The sequence below is a fragment of the Anarrhichthys ocellatus genome, unplaced genomic scaffold, assembly GCF_004355925.1.
Source record: "Anarrhichthys ocellatus isolate YVR2014 unplaced genomic scaffold, GSC_Weel_1.0 scaffold4, whole genome shotgun sequence".
NCBI lineage: Eukaryota > Metazoa > Chordata > Actinopteri > Perciformes > Anarhichadidae > Anarrhichthys > Anarrhichthys ocellatus.
The window spans coordinates 7,141,390-7,157,433 of NW_022280034.1; the positions used below are offsets into that span (position 1 = coordinate 7,141,390).

General features: G+C 42.2%; 1 protein-coding gene across 1 annotated transcript; it reads left to right on the top strand.

The window, feature by feature from the left end:
• The first annotated feature begins 4,309 nt into the window (after positions 1 to 4,309).
• LOC116381521 (C1q-related factor-like) lies at positions 4,310 to 8,417 on the top strand. Its single transcript, XM_031843761.1, has 2 exons — positions 4,310 to 5,185; positions 7,326 to 8,417. Exons 1-2 carry the CDS (start codon positions 4,547 to 4,549, stop codon positions 7,503 to 7,505), a joined length of 819 nt encoding a protein of 272 aa, XP_031699621.1. The 5' UTR covers positions 4,310 to 4,546; the 3' UTR covers positions 7,506 to 8,417.
• Positions 8,418 to 16,044: the final 7,627 nt, after the last annotated feature.

Sequence of the window (16,044 nt, forward strand, 5' to 3'; positions counted from 1 at the left end):
AAAAACTCCCAGCCAGAGAGCATCCTAAACGTCAACCACAGCTTTCTGCCCTCTGACCAATCAGCGAGCGAGGAGGCAACTTCCTGGGCGTGTGATTGGTCGGTCCCGATGCCGCTCTGGATCGGCACCTCCCACTTCCACACAGGCGAGTTCGCTAGAGATCCGAGGTGCTCCCTAAATTACGTAATAGATTCTCATGCCCTAAAAAGGGAAATATGTGTCTACTGTTTGTGAGGAGTAGATTCCAGCCGCTGTAAATTTACTAGCCAGACAAGCTCTTGGCTTTGGCACTTCCAGCACAGACAGTGGAGCTGTGATAGGATTTCAGACCTTCATGGAAAACAACCAGGACAGAACAGGATATTCCCAATAAACTACAAACTGAACCATACTAAGTATAACCATGGAAGCGGATAATAAAATGTTTATTCAGGGATATTATTATCATCACAGACTAATCTGTTACCGCCCGTGAGAGCTTGTATCTCAATTAGGATCCAATGGAATTAAACAAAAATGAAGAGGAAGCTTCAGTGAGACTTCACTGCACTATGTTTGCCCAGTGGTGTCATTTCACTAATTGCAATGTTGCAAAATAGACTGAATTCCTTTGCCACTTATTAAAGATAACACCAACCACACATAATACTTTACAAACTCGGGACACTGCCTCGACAAGACATTGAAAAAAAGATGAAATGCCTTCTCCATCCCAACCTCACACCCTGAAATAACAATAATTCAGGATTCAAAAACCAACTGCCAAGTAAACCAGCTAAGGAATTCCCACAGAATCCCAAGAGGGACTGCAAGGCAGCGGCCCATTGCCTAAAAAGGAAGAGTCCAAAAAGAAAGAAGCAAGGAAGTTACTCTGTTTAAACCCTTGTGTAAACATACAAGGGGCTGATATGCTTTCCTTTTCTATTATACCGAATGTCACTGAAACATAATCACACGAAAGAGATCAGGATTTCTACACTAGGATGTTTGCCTAGATCTCAATCACAGACACCTAAATATAATTAACCAATTATGTATACTTTTTTGAGGCAAAACTTAACAAAAAAAAGTGATTTTCCCTTTAAAAAATAACCAATAGACACAAAATAAAGTTCACACTGCATTTCCCCAAAGTCACACTACCCTGCAGAGTCCATCCTGGATATAGACATCAAAGATGGCCTGTTGCTTCCTCAGCTCTCCACTTACTGACAAGGCCGTCCCCTGTGTCCATGCTGGAATGTGAGCAGGGCTGCTGGAGACGGGGGGTCTGCACCTTCCCCTACTGTAGTGCAGATAAAACAGGTCTCTGCCGCTGCATGGAGGTGTGTTAATGTCCTAGCAGTGCAAACGGTGTGTGTACTCAACTCAACACCATACATCTTCAATTTGTAGTGCACAGAACATACTGAGATAGGCAATCTTGTTTCTTGGATGCTTGATCACATCACAACCCAAAAAGGTTGCAACTGTTACCTAATGTAACATTGTGTTGTGACAGACTTCACCACGTTTTAAATAAAGTCCCTCCTTGTCCCAGTTGTTCATTTCTGGCTGCTTTTCTTCCTTTTTTAATCATTACAGGAGTGAGCAGTGAGCGCCATCCTCTGGTTGAAAGAAGTAAATGCAGTCAGTGAAACGAGGAACACAGAGAACATTTGAAACCACACAAGTTATTTTTAAATATGTTGAGAAAATGGCCTACTCATTCATTCAATTTTGGCTATGACCAATTTTTCCATCTCCCGGACGTTGTTTAAAATTGCAGCTAAAAGGGAGAATCAGCACAGATTCACAGACGGCACAAATTGCTCTTACACTGATTTCTCTGAATTGAAATGTTTTTATCAGAGTTGCACTTCTGGCCAAACTTGAATCAGTGATGTGACAGCGGGTGTATTTCCTTTGAGAGTGACTAGAGGACACCTGAAGGGACACCGCTGATTGGGGCTGCAGCCAAAATTACATCACCGCAAAATATCCAACACAAGAGATGTGCAGTTTAATTTTAGGACAACACATGAGAGGACTAAATGATTTGGCTAAACGATAAAACAATCACGATTTTAAAACTAAAAATATTAGTCTTTCTTAGATAATGAGGTTAGGTTCTGTACATTATGTGCATAGATTTAAGGTCCCAGTAAATAAAACGTATCCAATAGATGGCAGTCTATGGTCACATGATCAGTTCCACTTCACTCACTTCCAACAGTTTTAATAATGACACAGTCAGTTAAATATGAATATGCAAGCCAGCTCCTGATGCTGCATGGAGTTTTAGAGGGCATAATTTAATCCTTCTACTACACAAGCGGGCCCAAATGTCAGAATTTGATTTTTAATTAAAGAATTTAAAAAACCCTGTCATGACTTTGCCCTTCAATACATGTGTGAATAAGATTGGTCAACTATTTGACCAAAGAGGCCGCAGCCGTAATATTTTATTGGAAGTGAGGTCAGGAGAGGAAGAGCAAAGGAATCAATGCTTTGTGGAGATAAAATATTTAGTTAACATTTAATGTTAAAATGCCACATGAGGGCACTAAAGTATGCAAATAGAGTAACGCTGTGTGAAGCACTTTACAGAGAAGGTTGACATATCATATTTACTGTTTTACAATTTTGTTAAACTTACAGGTCATTAAAGCATGTGAGTATGTATCTTATCAGTGTTTTGACTTTATGTTTGGTTCTCTGAGGTGATGGGGGGCTCGGCAGGTGCTCCAGCATCACTCCTATATTTCTGTTTGTCGTGGTGTTTTTGTAAGCTAAAATATTTAGGAAGCTAAAAGACCTTTTCCGTCTTATTGACTTTGTGGCCATCTCTCTGATTTAGTGTAAACTGTCATCCGCTCCAGAGACTCAGCAAGAAAGCGCTGCTCGAGGTGTCTGACTCAGTACCATTGTCAGGTCCTGTAACAACAGCAGCATCATAAATGTGGAGGACTACTTTCTGCTCATACTGCTCTCATGAAAATCTAATATCACTGGAGATTCCAACATTTTCAGTCACACTGGTATACGAGTAACTGACTTCAATCTATTGGTTAACTGGAGGTTAATTATCATTGTTATACAGAATGTATAAATGTACTGTGTCTACTTTACAGATGAACATTTCTTAGAAAACAAAAGCATCAGTGCTTTATTGAGGCTACAGCATGCCTTTATGAAAACAAACATTAAAATCCAAGATGCTTTTCTCTATACTTCCAAATTGCATTAAATGGAAAGATATCTAAATACCATACCAGCAGACTAAAATGCATCAGCTATGCAAACATAATTTATTCCACAAAGTCTTCCCAAAGTTACATATTTGCTTAGTTTTCTTATGAAATGTTACGAAAACAGCAGTGGTAAGTTCAAGGGCCCTCCTCCTGAGAATCCAGACTATATAGTCACAATGATCACCTTTGATTGTAGCTGAAGTGGTGTGCAGTGGAACTTGGTTGCAATCAGTTTTATTGTTGGACCACTTGTGTCCCTTGCTCTACTGATGCCTGTTCTAGTGATCCATGTCTCAGCAATCAATTTAGTGGGTAAAATCATATCCATAGGAATGAGAACTGAATTTTACTTAAAATTTTTGAAGTGCGCCTTCAAAAGTTTGCCGTTTTTGTGAAGGTCACAACTGGACTGGCCACAGATGCTTGGAATCAGTCCAGTGTACAAGATCTCCCGGGACACACCCACTCAAATACAAGGGAAAAAAGACACACATTCTGACCTTGATAAAACTAACTTTAAACTTAAACTAAGAAAACTATACAAGAATACATCTATATCTATGCCTGGAGTGGCTGCTGACTATTAGATGTCTCATATGAGTTCTGCTGGTATACTCAAAATAAAATGCTTTCTTACATTAGTTTACAAAATCAATGCCAGCTGTTTAATATTATTGAAACAAGAAGAATATGGCCACAGAATGGAGAATATGGGCTACATTTCAATGCTAATGCATCATTTAGATCCTTCTCATCTGAGCAAACGTCCCTCAAGTTGTTCTCTCCATCTCTATCTTCATCATCCAATGAACATGAATTGAGTGATTATGATCCCATCTGTCACACTTCTTCCTCATGTCCTCCCTGGCTTTTCACATCTGCCAGTAGGAGAGTGCCCTCCTCAGCCCTGACTCAGATGGGTTAGTGGGTGTATGTTGCTCACTCTCTCCTCCCCTTGCTCCTTTTCTTTTTTTTCTTTCCTTCTCTCAAGCTGTCTTACTCTCTCCCTCCTCCTTTCCTCTTACTCTCTCTCCTCACTCTCTCAATCTCCCTCTCCTTTTTGATCACTTCGTTCCCTTGCTCCACTCCCTCTCCCTTACTCCTACACAGCTCAGTCATTCACTCACACTCGTGCCAGCTCTCCCTGGGCACCATCTCCACCACCGGAGATCCTCATTGTGTCTGCGTTTTGCCAGGTGGACGCACTCCCCACAGTCACCATTTCCACCCCGGAGAGTTCCACGCTGGCAGCGCAGCCCCTTCCCCGGCTGAGCATCGGGCGGAAGACCCTGGTGGCAGCTGCTGTGGGGGTCATGCTGGTCCTGGTTCTGGTGGTCCTCATCCCTGTGCTGGTAAGCTCCGTTGGCACAGGTGGCGTAGATGACAGTGCGAGCCACTTCGAGATGCTGGGTACCTGCCGCATGGTTTGTGACCCCTTCCCCACGACGGACACAGGTTTGAACGCAGGAACCGATACAGCAACCGCTGGTCTACAGGTGGACAATGATGCGGATCTGAGTGACCACATCATCGGCCCACCGCTGCCTACTTACAGTGCTCATGGCCCACAAGGCAAACCAGGACGTCCAGGTAAGTCTGGACCCCCAGGACCACCTGGAGAGCCAGGCCCACCAGGACCCAAGGGTCCACCGGGAGATGGTGTGGACATTATGCGTACTGGGATTCTGGGATTAGGGGATAAAGGGGCAGTTAGCACAACCACATACAACACCACGCCTCGGGTGGCGTTTTATGCAGGACTACGAAACCCTCAAGAAGGTTACGATATTCTACGATTTGATGACGTGGTGACAAATATCGGTGGTAACTATGAGGGCGCAACCGGCAAGTTCACCTCTAAGATTCCTGGCACCTACTTTTTCATCTACAATGTGCTGATGAGGGGAGGAGATGGCACCAGCATGTGGGCTGACCTGATCAAGAATGGTCTGGTGGGTAACACTTTTAACTCTTCAGACACCTTCCCAAAACAATTCCTAATGTTTCATGATTTCAAGTTGAATTGGACAAATGGAAAAATAACAGCTTGGCAGCACAAATAGAAAAGACGTCTTCCTCATGAGTTAAGAACCCTGAATCATACGCTGGGATGAACCCGAATCCAAATGCTCAGGGAAGAGTGTAACCAGTGTGCTGGCACTCTAAATTGAGTAGTCATGCATTCATGTGAATAGTGATTTTAAATCTGACTTGGTCTGGTGTTGTAGTCCAAGATAATGACAATGCACAATGGCATGTTGCCAGATTGTGTATCTGTGCATATTACACATCCAGCGATGTACACGTTGAAGTGAGTGGAAGGAGTGCAGCGCTATCTCAACTCTGCACACATCAAAACACAGCCTGGGGTAGTGGCTAGTTCAAAGCAGGTGCCCTTTGAAATACAACAAACTTCCTGGAACCATGAAGTGCAAGTATGCGTTATCAGTCTGCCTGTCAGGTCCAGGCGTTTCAATATCGAATCATGCTATTTGCTAAACTTTTGTAATGTCTTTAAAGCCCCGGGTGATGACATAAATCAAACACCATGTAAATCTGAGCCTGGACATCTCAGCCAGGCTGCAACAGGCTACAGCCAGTGGAGACAATAACACCTTCACATTATAACGCAATCCAGGAGAATGACATATTTGTAAAGCTGATCGAGGTCTTTTTTTGATGATATGTGAAGATACATTCGTTAGTTTACAGTTTAATGTTCACTATAGTCAGTCTCACACTGTCTTAAGCAACTAGGAGCTCCACATTATCTAATCATTACTAAATAGATTCCTTAGTATGAGCATGTATTATTTTACATAGATTAAAGTGTGACTGAAAATGTTGCCAAATCTTAATACACACTATCAAGGTTGATGCTAATAGTTACAAAACACAAACACACATATACAGTCTTTATATGACTAATTAAGAACAGTCATGTAAACCTGGCTTCAGGAAAACATGCAAACAAAATGTAGAGAAACTCAACAACACTCATTAATCATTAATTAGATGTATTTGGTGCCGTGAGGCAAAGTGATGTTGGGCCAGTATAGCCACTATATTATACACATCCCTGGTTAAAAGTACAGGTTGGGCAGTTGTTTTGCATTTATGTAAAGTCTATTCTCAGTCAGTCTTTTTGTGAGTGGTGGACATCATGCTGCTGCAGAGCTGTGAGGGCATACACGTGGAGGGAAGGGAGTCCAGGCGGCATTGCCCTCATGTTTCGGGAATCCATCTGTGGCTCAAACCCTGACGTACACTTTTGCTCTGCATCGGCACTAATAACAACTTCATATTCTTATGTTGGTTCTAACTTAGTTCTGAACCTGTCGCCAGAATCTGGTTGAATTAGGGATTACACTTTTATGGTGTGTATGATGAAGTTGCAGCGTAACAGCCAACCTGGCAACACAGATCATCATACATTAGCTAAAGCTTAGAGGGGATATAACTGTATATGCAAAGCAACTTCACCCAGTTTCCCTTTTTACACAGACGTGCGGAAGAGATTTGGGTGTTATGCTCCAGATCTAACACTCACAGTAATTACTCCGCGTTGATGACACTTATATTTGGGATAAACATGGCATTATCAGAAAAAGGTGAACGTGAGAGTAGAACACGAGGCGAAAGGGATAGTAAGCACTGCCATCCTTCCTCAGAGGCAGACCGACTCAAGCATGACCCTCTCAGCTGAATCATGAGGGAAAAAAAAGATATTCACTTCGGGGGACACACTTTACACAAACTCTCAAATTCAGCCCACATGTCTTGCAAATACGCTTTTCTTAAAATAAGATTTTTAGTCAACTCACACATAAAAATAAATGTTGTATCATGTCAGCAGGGGATGCAGCAAGTCAGCTAATGTTTGCGTGCATCAAATTAACCATTTGTTTCAATATCATCATCGACTTCAGTAATGTCCTCTTAACATTATTTTCTGATGATGAATGAATTCATTTTGCTATTGTCTGTACGTTGATTAAACAAATCTTCATTGTAAATCTTTTCCTCAGCGTTCTACCGTTTACACTTCCTTACCTCTTCTCTCCTTGTCTGTGTGTGCGTGTCATACTCCAGGTCAGGGCCAGCTCCATTGCTCAAGACCAGGACCAGAGTTATGACTACGCCAGCAACAGTGTCATCCTTCATTTGGATGCAGGCGATGAGGTTTTCATAAAATTGGATGGGGGCAAGGCCCACGGGGGCAACAGCAACAAATATAGCACCTTCTCAGGGTTCATCCTCTATGCTGACTGAAGACTGGACTCCGAGGTGAAAGGTCACAGCCGGAAGACGTTCACCACCTGACTTTCACTTGGCTCTCGCAGTGAGGTTAATGTTGCCCATAGCCACTGATCCACAGTCAGATTGTTTTACAGATGTTTGAGGTCAGCATTGATACAGTGACAGCTGCTGTGGATCTGTGGGTATCTGTAACTGTCTACCTCCTCATCCACATGTCCCATTGCATACAGGGTGCCTGTGCCGCTATTCTGATGGACGCAAGCAACGAAACGGTGACAGTCACGTCATGTGTCATGCTGAGGTGCAGTAACAATTCTGACAGTGAAGAAGCCTCACAATCATTTTTGAGCCGTCATTTCAATTTCAAGTCTGGATATCCAACAGTCGTGGCGGCTGCAGTGTTTGTAAACGTGCAGTTTAGATTTGTGTTAAAATTATGTTTTCTTATGCTGTTTGTGCGTTAAGATGTTTAATGTCTAATTTGTCAAAAAATTGGACACCAAAATGAGAGTATGATTGTTTTTCAATGGCAGGCAAACTGTATTGTGTCTCAGTGTGATGATTCTGAAAATCGTGTCATATCGGCCCATTATATTTGACATATTGTTGGTATATAAACTGTAAATTTGATATTGAAGCTTGATGTCTGAACACAATCAAAGTAGTGTAGCTACACCATATTGCGTGTCTGTTTAAAAAAATATAGCTGTTGATTAATACTTGTACAATTATATCACGTAATGTGCTCGATTGTAAAGATTTATTTATTTAATTTATGCATGCAACACCTGTTAAAATGTTCTGTATGTTTCCACAACTGATAAAGAGAAATACGGTGATTTTAAACAAAGTTTAAAAAGGTGTGGGATTAAGGAACGTATATTGCGATTGTGTTTACTTTTAATGTCCATGATTTTTTTCATTAAAAATGTTTTTTTTCCGCATTTCCTCACACATTATGTGATTAATTTCACCTAATCTAATTTTTCATCAGCTGTTTTGAGCTCTAATTTTCCAGTGAAACCAGCCTTTAGTCTTGAAAATGTTACACACAAGAGAGGCAATCAACACAGAGATGATCACTGAGGGAAAGCGGAGAAGAAATCACAGCTGTCTTAAATGCCAAATGACGAGCGGGAGATGCTTGTGTTTCACAATCAAAGGAGAGATGTGTGTTTCCTCTTATGTGTGTAAAGACGCTGAGATTTATTGTCAAAAAGTCAGGGGACAGGTGTTATAACATATCACGACAAAGCTTAGATCAGCGTCGGCAAGTAATCAAGGGCAAATTAGGCTCTGTTGGGACTGCGACATAACTGTCAGAGACAGGAAAATAGCTTCCAGGGCTAAACTGTGAAAAGCAATATATTTCTCTGTTTTCTTAAAAGCTCACTTTGATATTATCAAATTCTTTGGACATAGTTTGCCTTTGGCATGGGCCACGTAGAGTCCAAAACTGTCTCTTATTTAATTTGAAACATCAAGTTAAGAGTTCAGGAACTAAAGTTTTGAGGGTAAAATGTAAACATGGAAACAATGTTACAAATACACATTTACTCGTTCACAGAAGCTAATAAAACTGAATGCCAGTCCAGTGTTACCTCTCAAGCTCAATTAAATTCAGCATTTTGTCGCGAGGTGTAAATTGGTGTAGAGTTGATTAAAATGAAGAGACAAGATTGCCACGCTGAGCAGTGCGAGAGCATCCTGTTCTCTGTTTAACTGCTCTACGCAGTGAAGGCCAGGAAGCCCTCCGGTCTAAATTTAAGCTTGTTTTGAGACAGCAGAATTCCCCCAGACACAATTAAGACTGAGGGTCCGTGCCTAAGCAGAGGTCACCCGAGCCAGGGGGGCAGCTGAGCACTAGCACAGGCTGCTTTCTCCTTGCAGGGTGTATGAGCACATCTTCAAATTAGAGACTTCATGTCACAATGTCAAAGACAAACGCTCCCGGACTGCGAGAAACAGCTTCGACTGCTGAAACCATTGGAACCGAACATTGCCCGAGAGTCTGCAACATCTGTACTTTTCCTGAAACCCTCCGGGAGAAACACGAATGCACCAAAAAACATTCTTTCATAAAAACGCTTAAGAGACCAGAAGTTCAACAGTATTTATTATTTTAAAATATATGAGTGAGGAGAGTCAAATGAAAATGCACCTGAATTCCAATTTTTTTTTTTTCTTTCACTTTCCCAGTACACAAAATGACTTCATATGTGCCCTCATGTTAGCAAATAATAGTAATTATTGCATCATGTTGCAGAGATAAAGCTGAACCCCATATTTGGCCATCCACCCATCGTTTTTGGAGCCATTTATTGAGGTCACACAGGAAACAGGGGTAAGCCTAAAACCATCTGTGGAAGCCTTTGCGTAAAGCGTAGAGAAATTCTCTTGGCAGGCACCGTCTTTGCCTCATCCCGCAAAACTGGGGGATCCTTACTCAAGCTATTGTGCTTGTATAGCGACAGAAACCCCTCCTCGGGGGTGTTTGGTTTTGATGGTGACTTCAGCTGAACAACCTACCCAACAGGACACTCTGGGGCCGTTTTTTTAATATGTGATGAAACAGCATCTGGACTGCATGCGACGCTTGAACCATTGACTCACATTTTACATCATGTCCTCCCCGACTTTATTCAGGTCCAGGGTTTGAAGGTATTCCTCTGGGATGCGCTGTAAGCTGCTTTTTGTTGACGTAAGCTTCGGCTCTTGGACTCGGCTGTGGAGATTTTCTACTGTACCTCTTTTCATCATGTATAAGTAGAAGGATTTTGAAAGATTATGTCTCCACTGCAAACTTGTTTTAATTTAGGTAATCTCCAGCGCAGGCAAACGAAACTGAAGGAAATTTTCAATTCATTCACTCCCTCCCACTCCCAATCCTTAAACTGAGATGGCTTCAGTTTGACATTTGCAGGGGCCAATTGGTGAGGTGTGAGGCTTATCAGGCTACTGCAGAGCGTGCATGTGTTTGTGGCTCCATGTGTGTGTGTGTGTTTTGGCCAGTGTGCTGGTCAGCATGCACGTGTGTCTCTGCATGTGTCTTTAGTCTCAATGAGACAGGAGAAGGCTTGGCTTGGAGAGAGTGCCTCGTCTGAAATGTCTGAAGTGACGTTAATGAGCCCTTGGTGCTGTTATCTTTAGCTTCCCCACTTACCTCACCAGGGGAGATCCAAAGTAGAGACAGATGCTTTAATTGTAAGGCTAAATAGCCCTTCATGCTCATCTACTACACTTCCTCCCAACAACCGTTCAGCCTGCACACACTTACATGCACAAATGATTTTACTTGTGTGCACGTGGGCACCTAAGATGTTTTCTTAGATTTGAACACAAGAAGAATCTCCACTTGGCAGAACAACTAGTCACACATACGTTTGGCCTATGGCTCAAAGGGCAAGCACACCGGAGAAGCCAAAAGAAAGCATTACTAAGAGTCTGCAGCCATTGGAGTATCTCTGTGAGGCTGCACTCAGAGCTTAGCTGTGCTCACAATGACAATGCTAACATGCTGATGTTAAGCAGGTATAACGTTTACCATGTTCACCATGTTAGTACCTAACTGACCGTTCGCTAAGTCCCACCTTGTTGGCCAATCACAGTGTAGCATCGTCCAGCTCCGACCAGGGTGCAACAACGATACGGCTCTGCTCCGTAGACTTTAATGCAGTGAGCACTTCTATGCTACGCAAGCTACTGAAGCTATTTATACACATGCTGCTTTTGCTTTTTAATGATTGTAACAGTAAATTAAGACCTACCCGACTTTACAGGATCAGTGTTGTTCCTAAATGTCATGGTCTTCTGTCTCGATTGCAGGTGATGTGGTGGTTCACTGTTACGTACATAAGTAAGTACGTAAGTTGAGACCTGATGATGGTGATGATTTCACTAAAAGCCCCCAAAATGAACCTGCTGATGGTGCTAAAGGAAAAGTCAGGGGATCACCAAAGTCACTAGGCGTCATCCTGATGGGAACAGGAATGTCTGTACCAAATTCCATGGCAATCCATCAAGTTGTTTCAATCTGGACCAAACTTGTGCACAACAGGCCGATTGGTAGACATCCCTAGAGCCATGGTCTCAGGTCAGTGTCTATTAAACACAGTGACTGTCAATAACTACTGCTAGCTGCTCACTAAAAATAAACAGTGTTATTTGTACTTGCTGAACTCCTCCTTGAGGCTACAGTCTGAACACACTAATCCAGAACCTCTCTGAAAACTTTTACTGACTATAATAAACAAAGATGTCAGAGAAAATATTTTCAAATGTGGACTTGCATGGTAGACGGTGGCATGTTTATGCATCATTGTGAACAAAGTAGGTTAACGGATTCAATATTCCTTTTATACAACATCACGTCTACAATCCTGTCATGCTGGCATAAGGAGGGCTCTGACCTGGTATGCTCTCAAAATCTCAGTGAATGCAATAAATGACATGATTACAAGGAGGTGGCGGGGAGCCATCTTTGTGAGACCTTAAATCTCGCTTGTATTGTGAAAAGCACAATGCCATCATCAGTTTCTGCTGCTCTCTCGTCAGCTGTATCACCTTTGTGGATGAATGGTCAGCGAAGCCAGTGGGGAGATATATGGATTCGTGATAAGCTCTCTTGGTGAAGTGTTTTTTTTTACTGCCAATAAGTCATAATGCTCAAGAAATGATGTATCCTAACCCCACTAGACCAGCTTGTGTATCCTTTTGACTCACTGTTCCTTATACTACTGGATGCAGTACAACAACCGATTTTGCATGTTGCTCATGGTAGTTATTAAGATTGCGCCAACAGAAGATCTGGTGTCCATCTGACAAAAACTGCTTTAGGGATATTTTAGTAATTAAAGAGGTACAGTTTCAAGTATTCTCAAATACAATATGTTGTTCATTTCGTAAATTATGGTCCCATTTAGAATAAAATAGATGATAATGCACGGTATACTTTAGAGCGTGGCTATACCTTGTGATTGACACTACCAAGGCGTTGTCCAGTCTGGGTGTTGCCTTACAACTTTAACCCTTTCACAGTCTGTATTCAGCTCACGAAAGTTCATTTGCTTGGCCAAAAATGAGCTCCATCCTCTCGTGTCAGTTCTGGTTGCAAAAAGCCAAGATGGTGACGACCAAATACGGCAGTACACAAACCAATGGGTGACGTCAAGGTGAATACGTTCACTTCTTACAGTCTATGCTGTAGATCAGTGTGTACGCACATTACCCCCTGCACTAGCACTCCTAGGGAGAACATGGCAACATCCATCCTCCACTTTCTCCACCATCATCACGCTTGATCCGGGGACTGTCCAGTGTGTCAGTGATTCAATACCAACGGCCTTGTTCCCTCACGGCCCTGACTGGACCGGGGCTAACACGTAGGGACAGGCTGAGTCATGTGGCTGGGGACGCTCCGCTGGCGTGTTGCCTGTCTCTTCACCTCACCGCAGTCTCGTGGATGCAGCCTGACAACAGGCTATGCGGAGGCGCTGCGTGTGCCTCTTCCTCAGCATGACACAAGATGTCAGAGTTCAAGAACACTAAAGTCGTTACAGTTGCTCGGCCAGTTCATTCTACCCGTTGGTGTCGAGCTGCATTTGTGACCTGCTGTGCTAAGGGAGAGCGGGGAACAGCACCGGTGGCCTTGTGGGTTTTTCATCATTGCTCTTCTTGTTGATTTGTGCTTTATCAAAATGATAAAAACTGAAATCGAAGCATTTTTTAAAAAAGGTCTCGTGTTAAATATTGAATAGATTCAAAGGACAAGTCCATCCTCAGCATACATCATTTCAATCTAATTCAAAAGGAAATACTTCACCCCAAAAATGACCATTTGTATGTAAATTACTCACCCCATGTACATTTGTGAAGAGAACTTGGACAGTCTCCACAGTGAATGAAGAATTCCAAAATCGGAGAAAGGTCATCATGAATTGACCCTTTGCTAAGACCCGCCCTCGAACACAGACTGCCAAATCACAGCGTAGCTTCGGCCGGCTCCGACAATTATCCGGCTCTGCTCCACAGACCCTCATGCAACCGTTTCAGGTTTTTCTTCATTTTCAGGCTAGTCTTTTGGACTTTGAACTAGTCATGGTTAAACCTTGTGTAATAGTGAAACCCGTTACCCGGAGAGGTTGGAAGGACATTTAAATTATTCTTGATTCCTGAATCCTTTTATTGAAGTAAAGATCTGAGAATTTTCCTCCACCAGGAGTCTGAAAGTGAAGCAGCTAAATGGAACTCAGCCATCATTAACTATATCATTTAAACCTGTGCTTTTCCTACTGCGACATGTCAAGTTGCCTTCCGTGAAAAGGGCCCACAGAAAATGTAAAATGTACTGCCGGAGACTGACTTAGTGAGGTTCAGAAATCATTTAGTGTATTTTTGGTTTGTAGCTCTTAAACAGTTCCTTTACACCCACTCCTGGAGCAAAGTTAACGTACCAATAAGAATCATAAAGGTTTAAGTTGTCCCATCCTAACAGCTGCTATAAAACAGTCCTGAGAAGAGGTCTTATTAACCAAATAAATGAAAAGTGATGTGCATGGGCTTGCTTACGTAACCACTATCCTTCCTAAATACTGAAATGTCTCTGTCTTTTATGAATAAATAATTCACTAAAAGGGCACATCTGAATTAACAACCACTGAAGAATACTGAAAGTCTGTTACCCTCTAGGACGACACGTCCTTTCGTTGTGGTAATGGGAAAAAAAAATAAATTAGCCCCTTGAGTGAACAATTCAGACTCAAAACAACGGACTAATGAAATAGTTATTGAAACATTGTTAGACTGTCAATTATCAAGAGTTGAGTTTTGGTGCAAAGCTGTTTTATTTTGTTTGCCTTTTCCCAAGCTGCTTTCCCTTCCCTGACAAAAAAAAAACACAAACAAACACTCAGATGTGGACACACTGTGGTGCCGTAGGCCAACTCTCTGAACACGATGGTGAGATTATAGAAGTCTTTCCCCCCCCCCCCGCCACCGGGAGATGATTTGCTCTTCTCCCGTAGAGGACCCACCACACACAATAAAGCAGCGTATCCATGCACTTGCACAAAGTGTAATAAGGCAACTTCAGACTTTCACCTTTTAGCTTGACACCTTCAGAATTACACCCAATTTATATTCAGACTGAGACTTCACCACCCTTTCTGTGCCTGGAGCATTCACACTTGCTGGTACAGATATAGTCTTCCTTCCCCGCACTGCATCTGGCCTCTGTCTGCGTCTGAGAAAGAGACTGAGAAAAGGCACACTTGGAAATCTCTGCCGAACAGCTGGCTGCTATAATGCATGTTACCCTTTGAATTAAGTCACAATGTTAGATTTTCACCACACAATTATCAGGGCCAAAGGAATTCACAGCAACGGTTTTATCGCAGTAGCTGTAGAAAATTAGAAAAATAAATGTTTGTTGTGCGATTTGCCTCTTTTTTTGCAAATTAATTACGCTCAAAATAGAGAATCTCAAACCATGCCTGCAATTATTTAAATGGTGCTGGATTATTTATGGGAAATTATCGTATATGTGTATTATTAACATGGTATCAGTATTTCATTTGTCTATACTTGTATACACCCCTACTTTGAATGACGGCAGAGCCAGGTTTTCATTTGTTATTTTAAAGCAACCTAAGAATAGACCACGCTCGTCATCCTGGCATTGTTTTACGGACAATTGTATGTACTGTTTGCACATGTGCAAAAGACTACACTGTGTCTGTGGCTGTGATGTTGTATATTAAATATGTACGTGTAGACATGCAGCCTTGGTTCATTGCCCCCCCGCCCTCCCACCCACCGCAGCCCGAGTCACTTTGCATTAATTCTGCTGTGCCTTGATATAAACAAACAGCAGACCAATAGGGCGCTTCAGACGGAGCCAAGCAAGCCACGCAGGCTCGTGGGACCTCAGTGCCAAGATGATGTCACCACGCACCGCCTGCGGGCATGAATTTTATGCCGAAGTTCTAATGTGGACGAGAGCAAGGACATCACAACTGACCATTAACACAAGTTCATTATTGTCCTTCTCCTGAAGAACCGGCACTAACACACCTGTAGGATCTACTTACATCAATGTCGTTTGCACTGAATAATTGGTTGGTTGATGCATTTCAATATTGCTGAAATAAATTTTTGATATTATCTATAAATCTAGAGCTGCAACAATATGTCGATGAATCGATTAGTTGATCAACTGAAGATTTACCAGCAACTATTCTGATATTCAGAGTCCTGAGTCCTATTTTCCTGAGTCCTACTCATCCTGTGAAAACAGTTCTATACTGTACAGTCCGGTCTGTGTCTCTGAGAGCTGAAGTTCAGAACTGTTCAGAACTAAAGACATCCAGCACGAAGAATAAGATCTTAAAAAAAAATGATAAACTGACACCGTTGTTCCTTTAAAACAGTATTATTGGATCATTTATATTTCACTTAAGCAGCTAATGCTTCAAATGTTGTGTTTTAGTTACAAGTGAGTGTGCCAGAAAAACAAAATCACAGACTTAGTATTTACAGAGGGCAGCTTCAAGTG

Excerpts from the sequence above, each read along its gene's own strand:
- LOC116381521 (XM_031843761.1), top strand. The coding sequence starts at position 4,547 with ATGCTGGTCCTGGTTCTGGTGGTCCTCATCCCTGTGCTGGTAAGCTCC. Across the intron at positions 5,186-7,325 it reads ACCTGATCAAGAATGGTCTG|GTCAGGGCCAGCTCCATTGC; the intron begins GTGGGTAACACT and ends GTCATACTCCAG.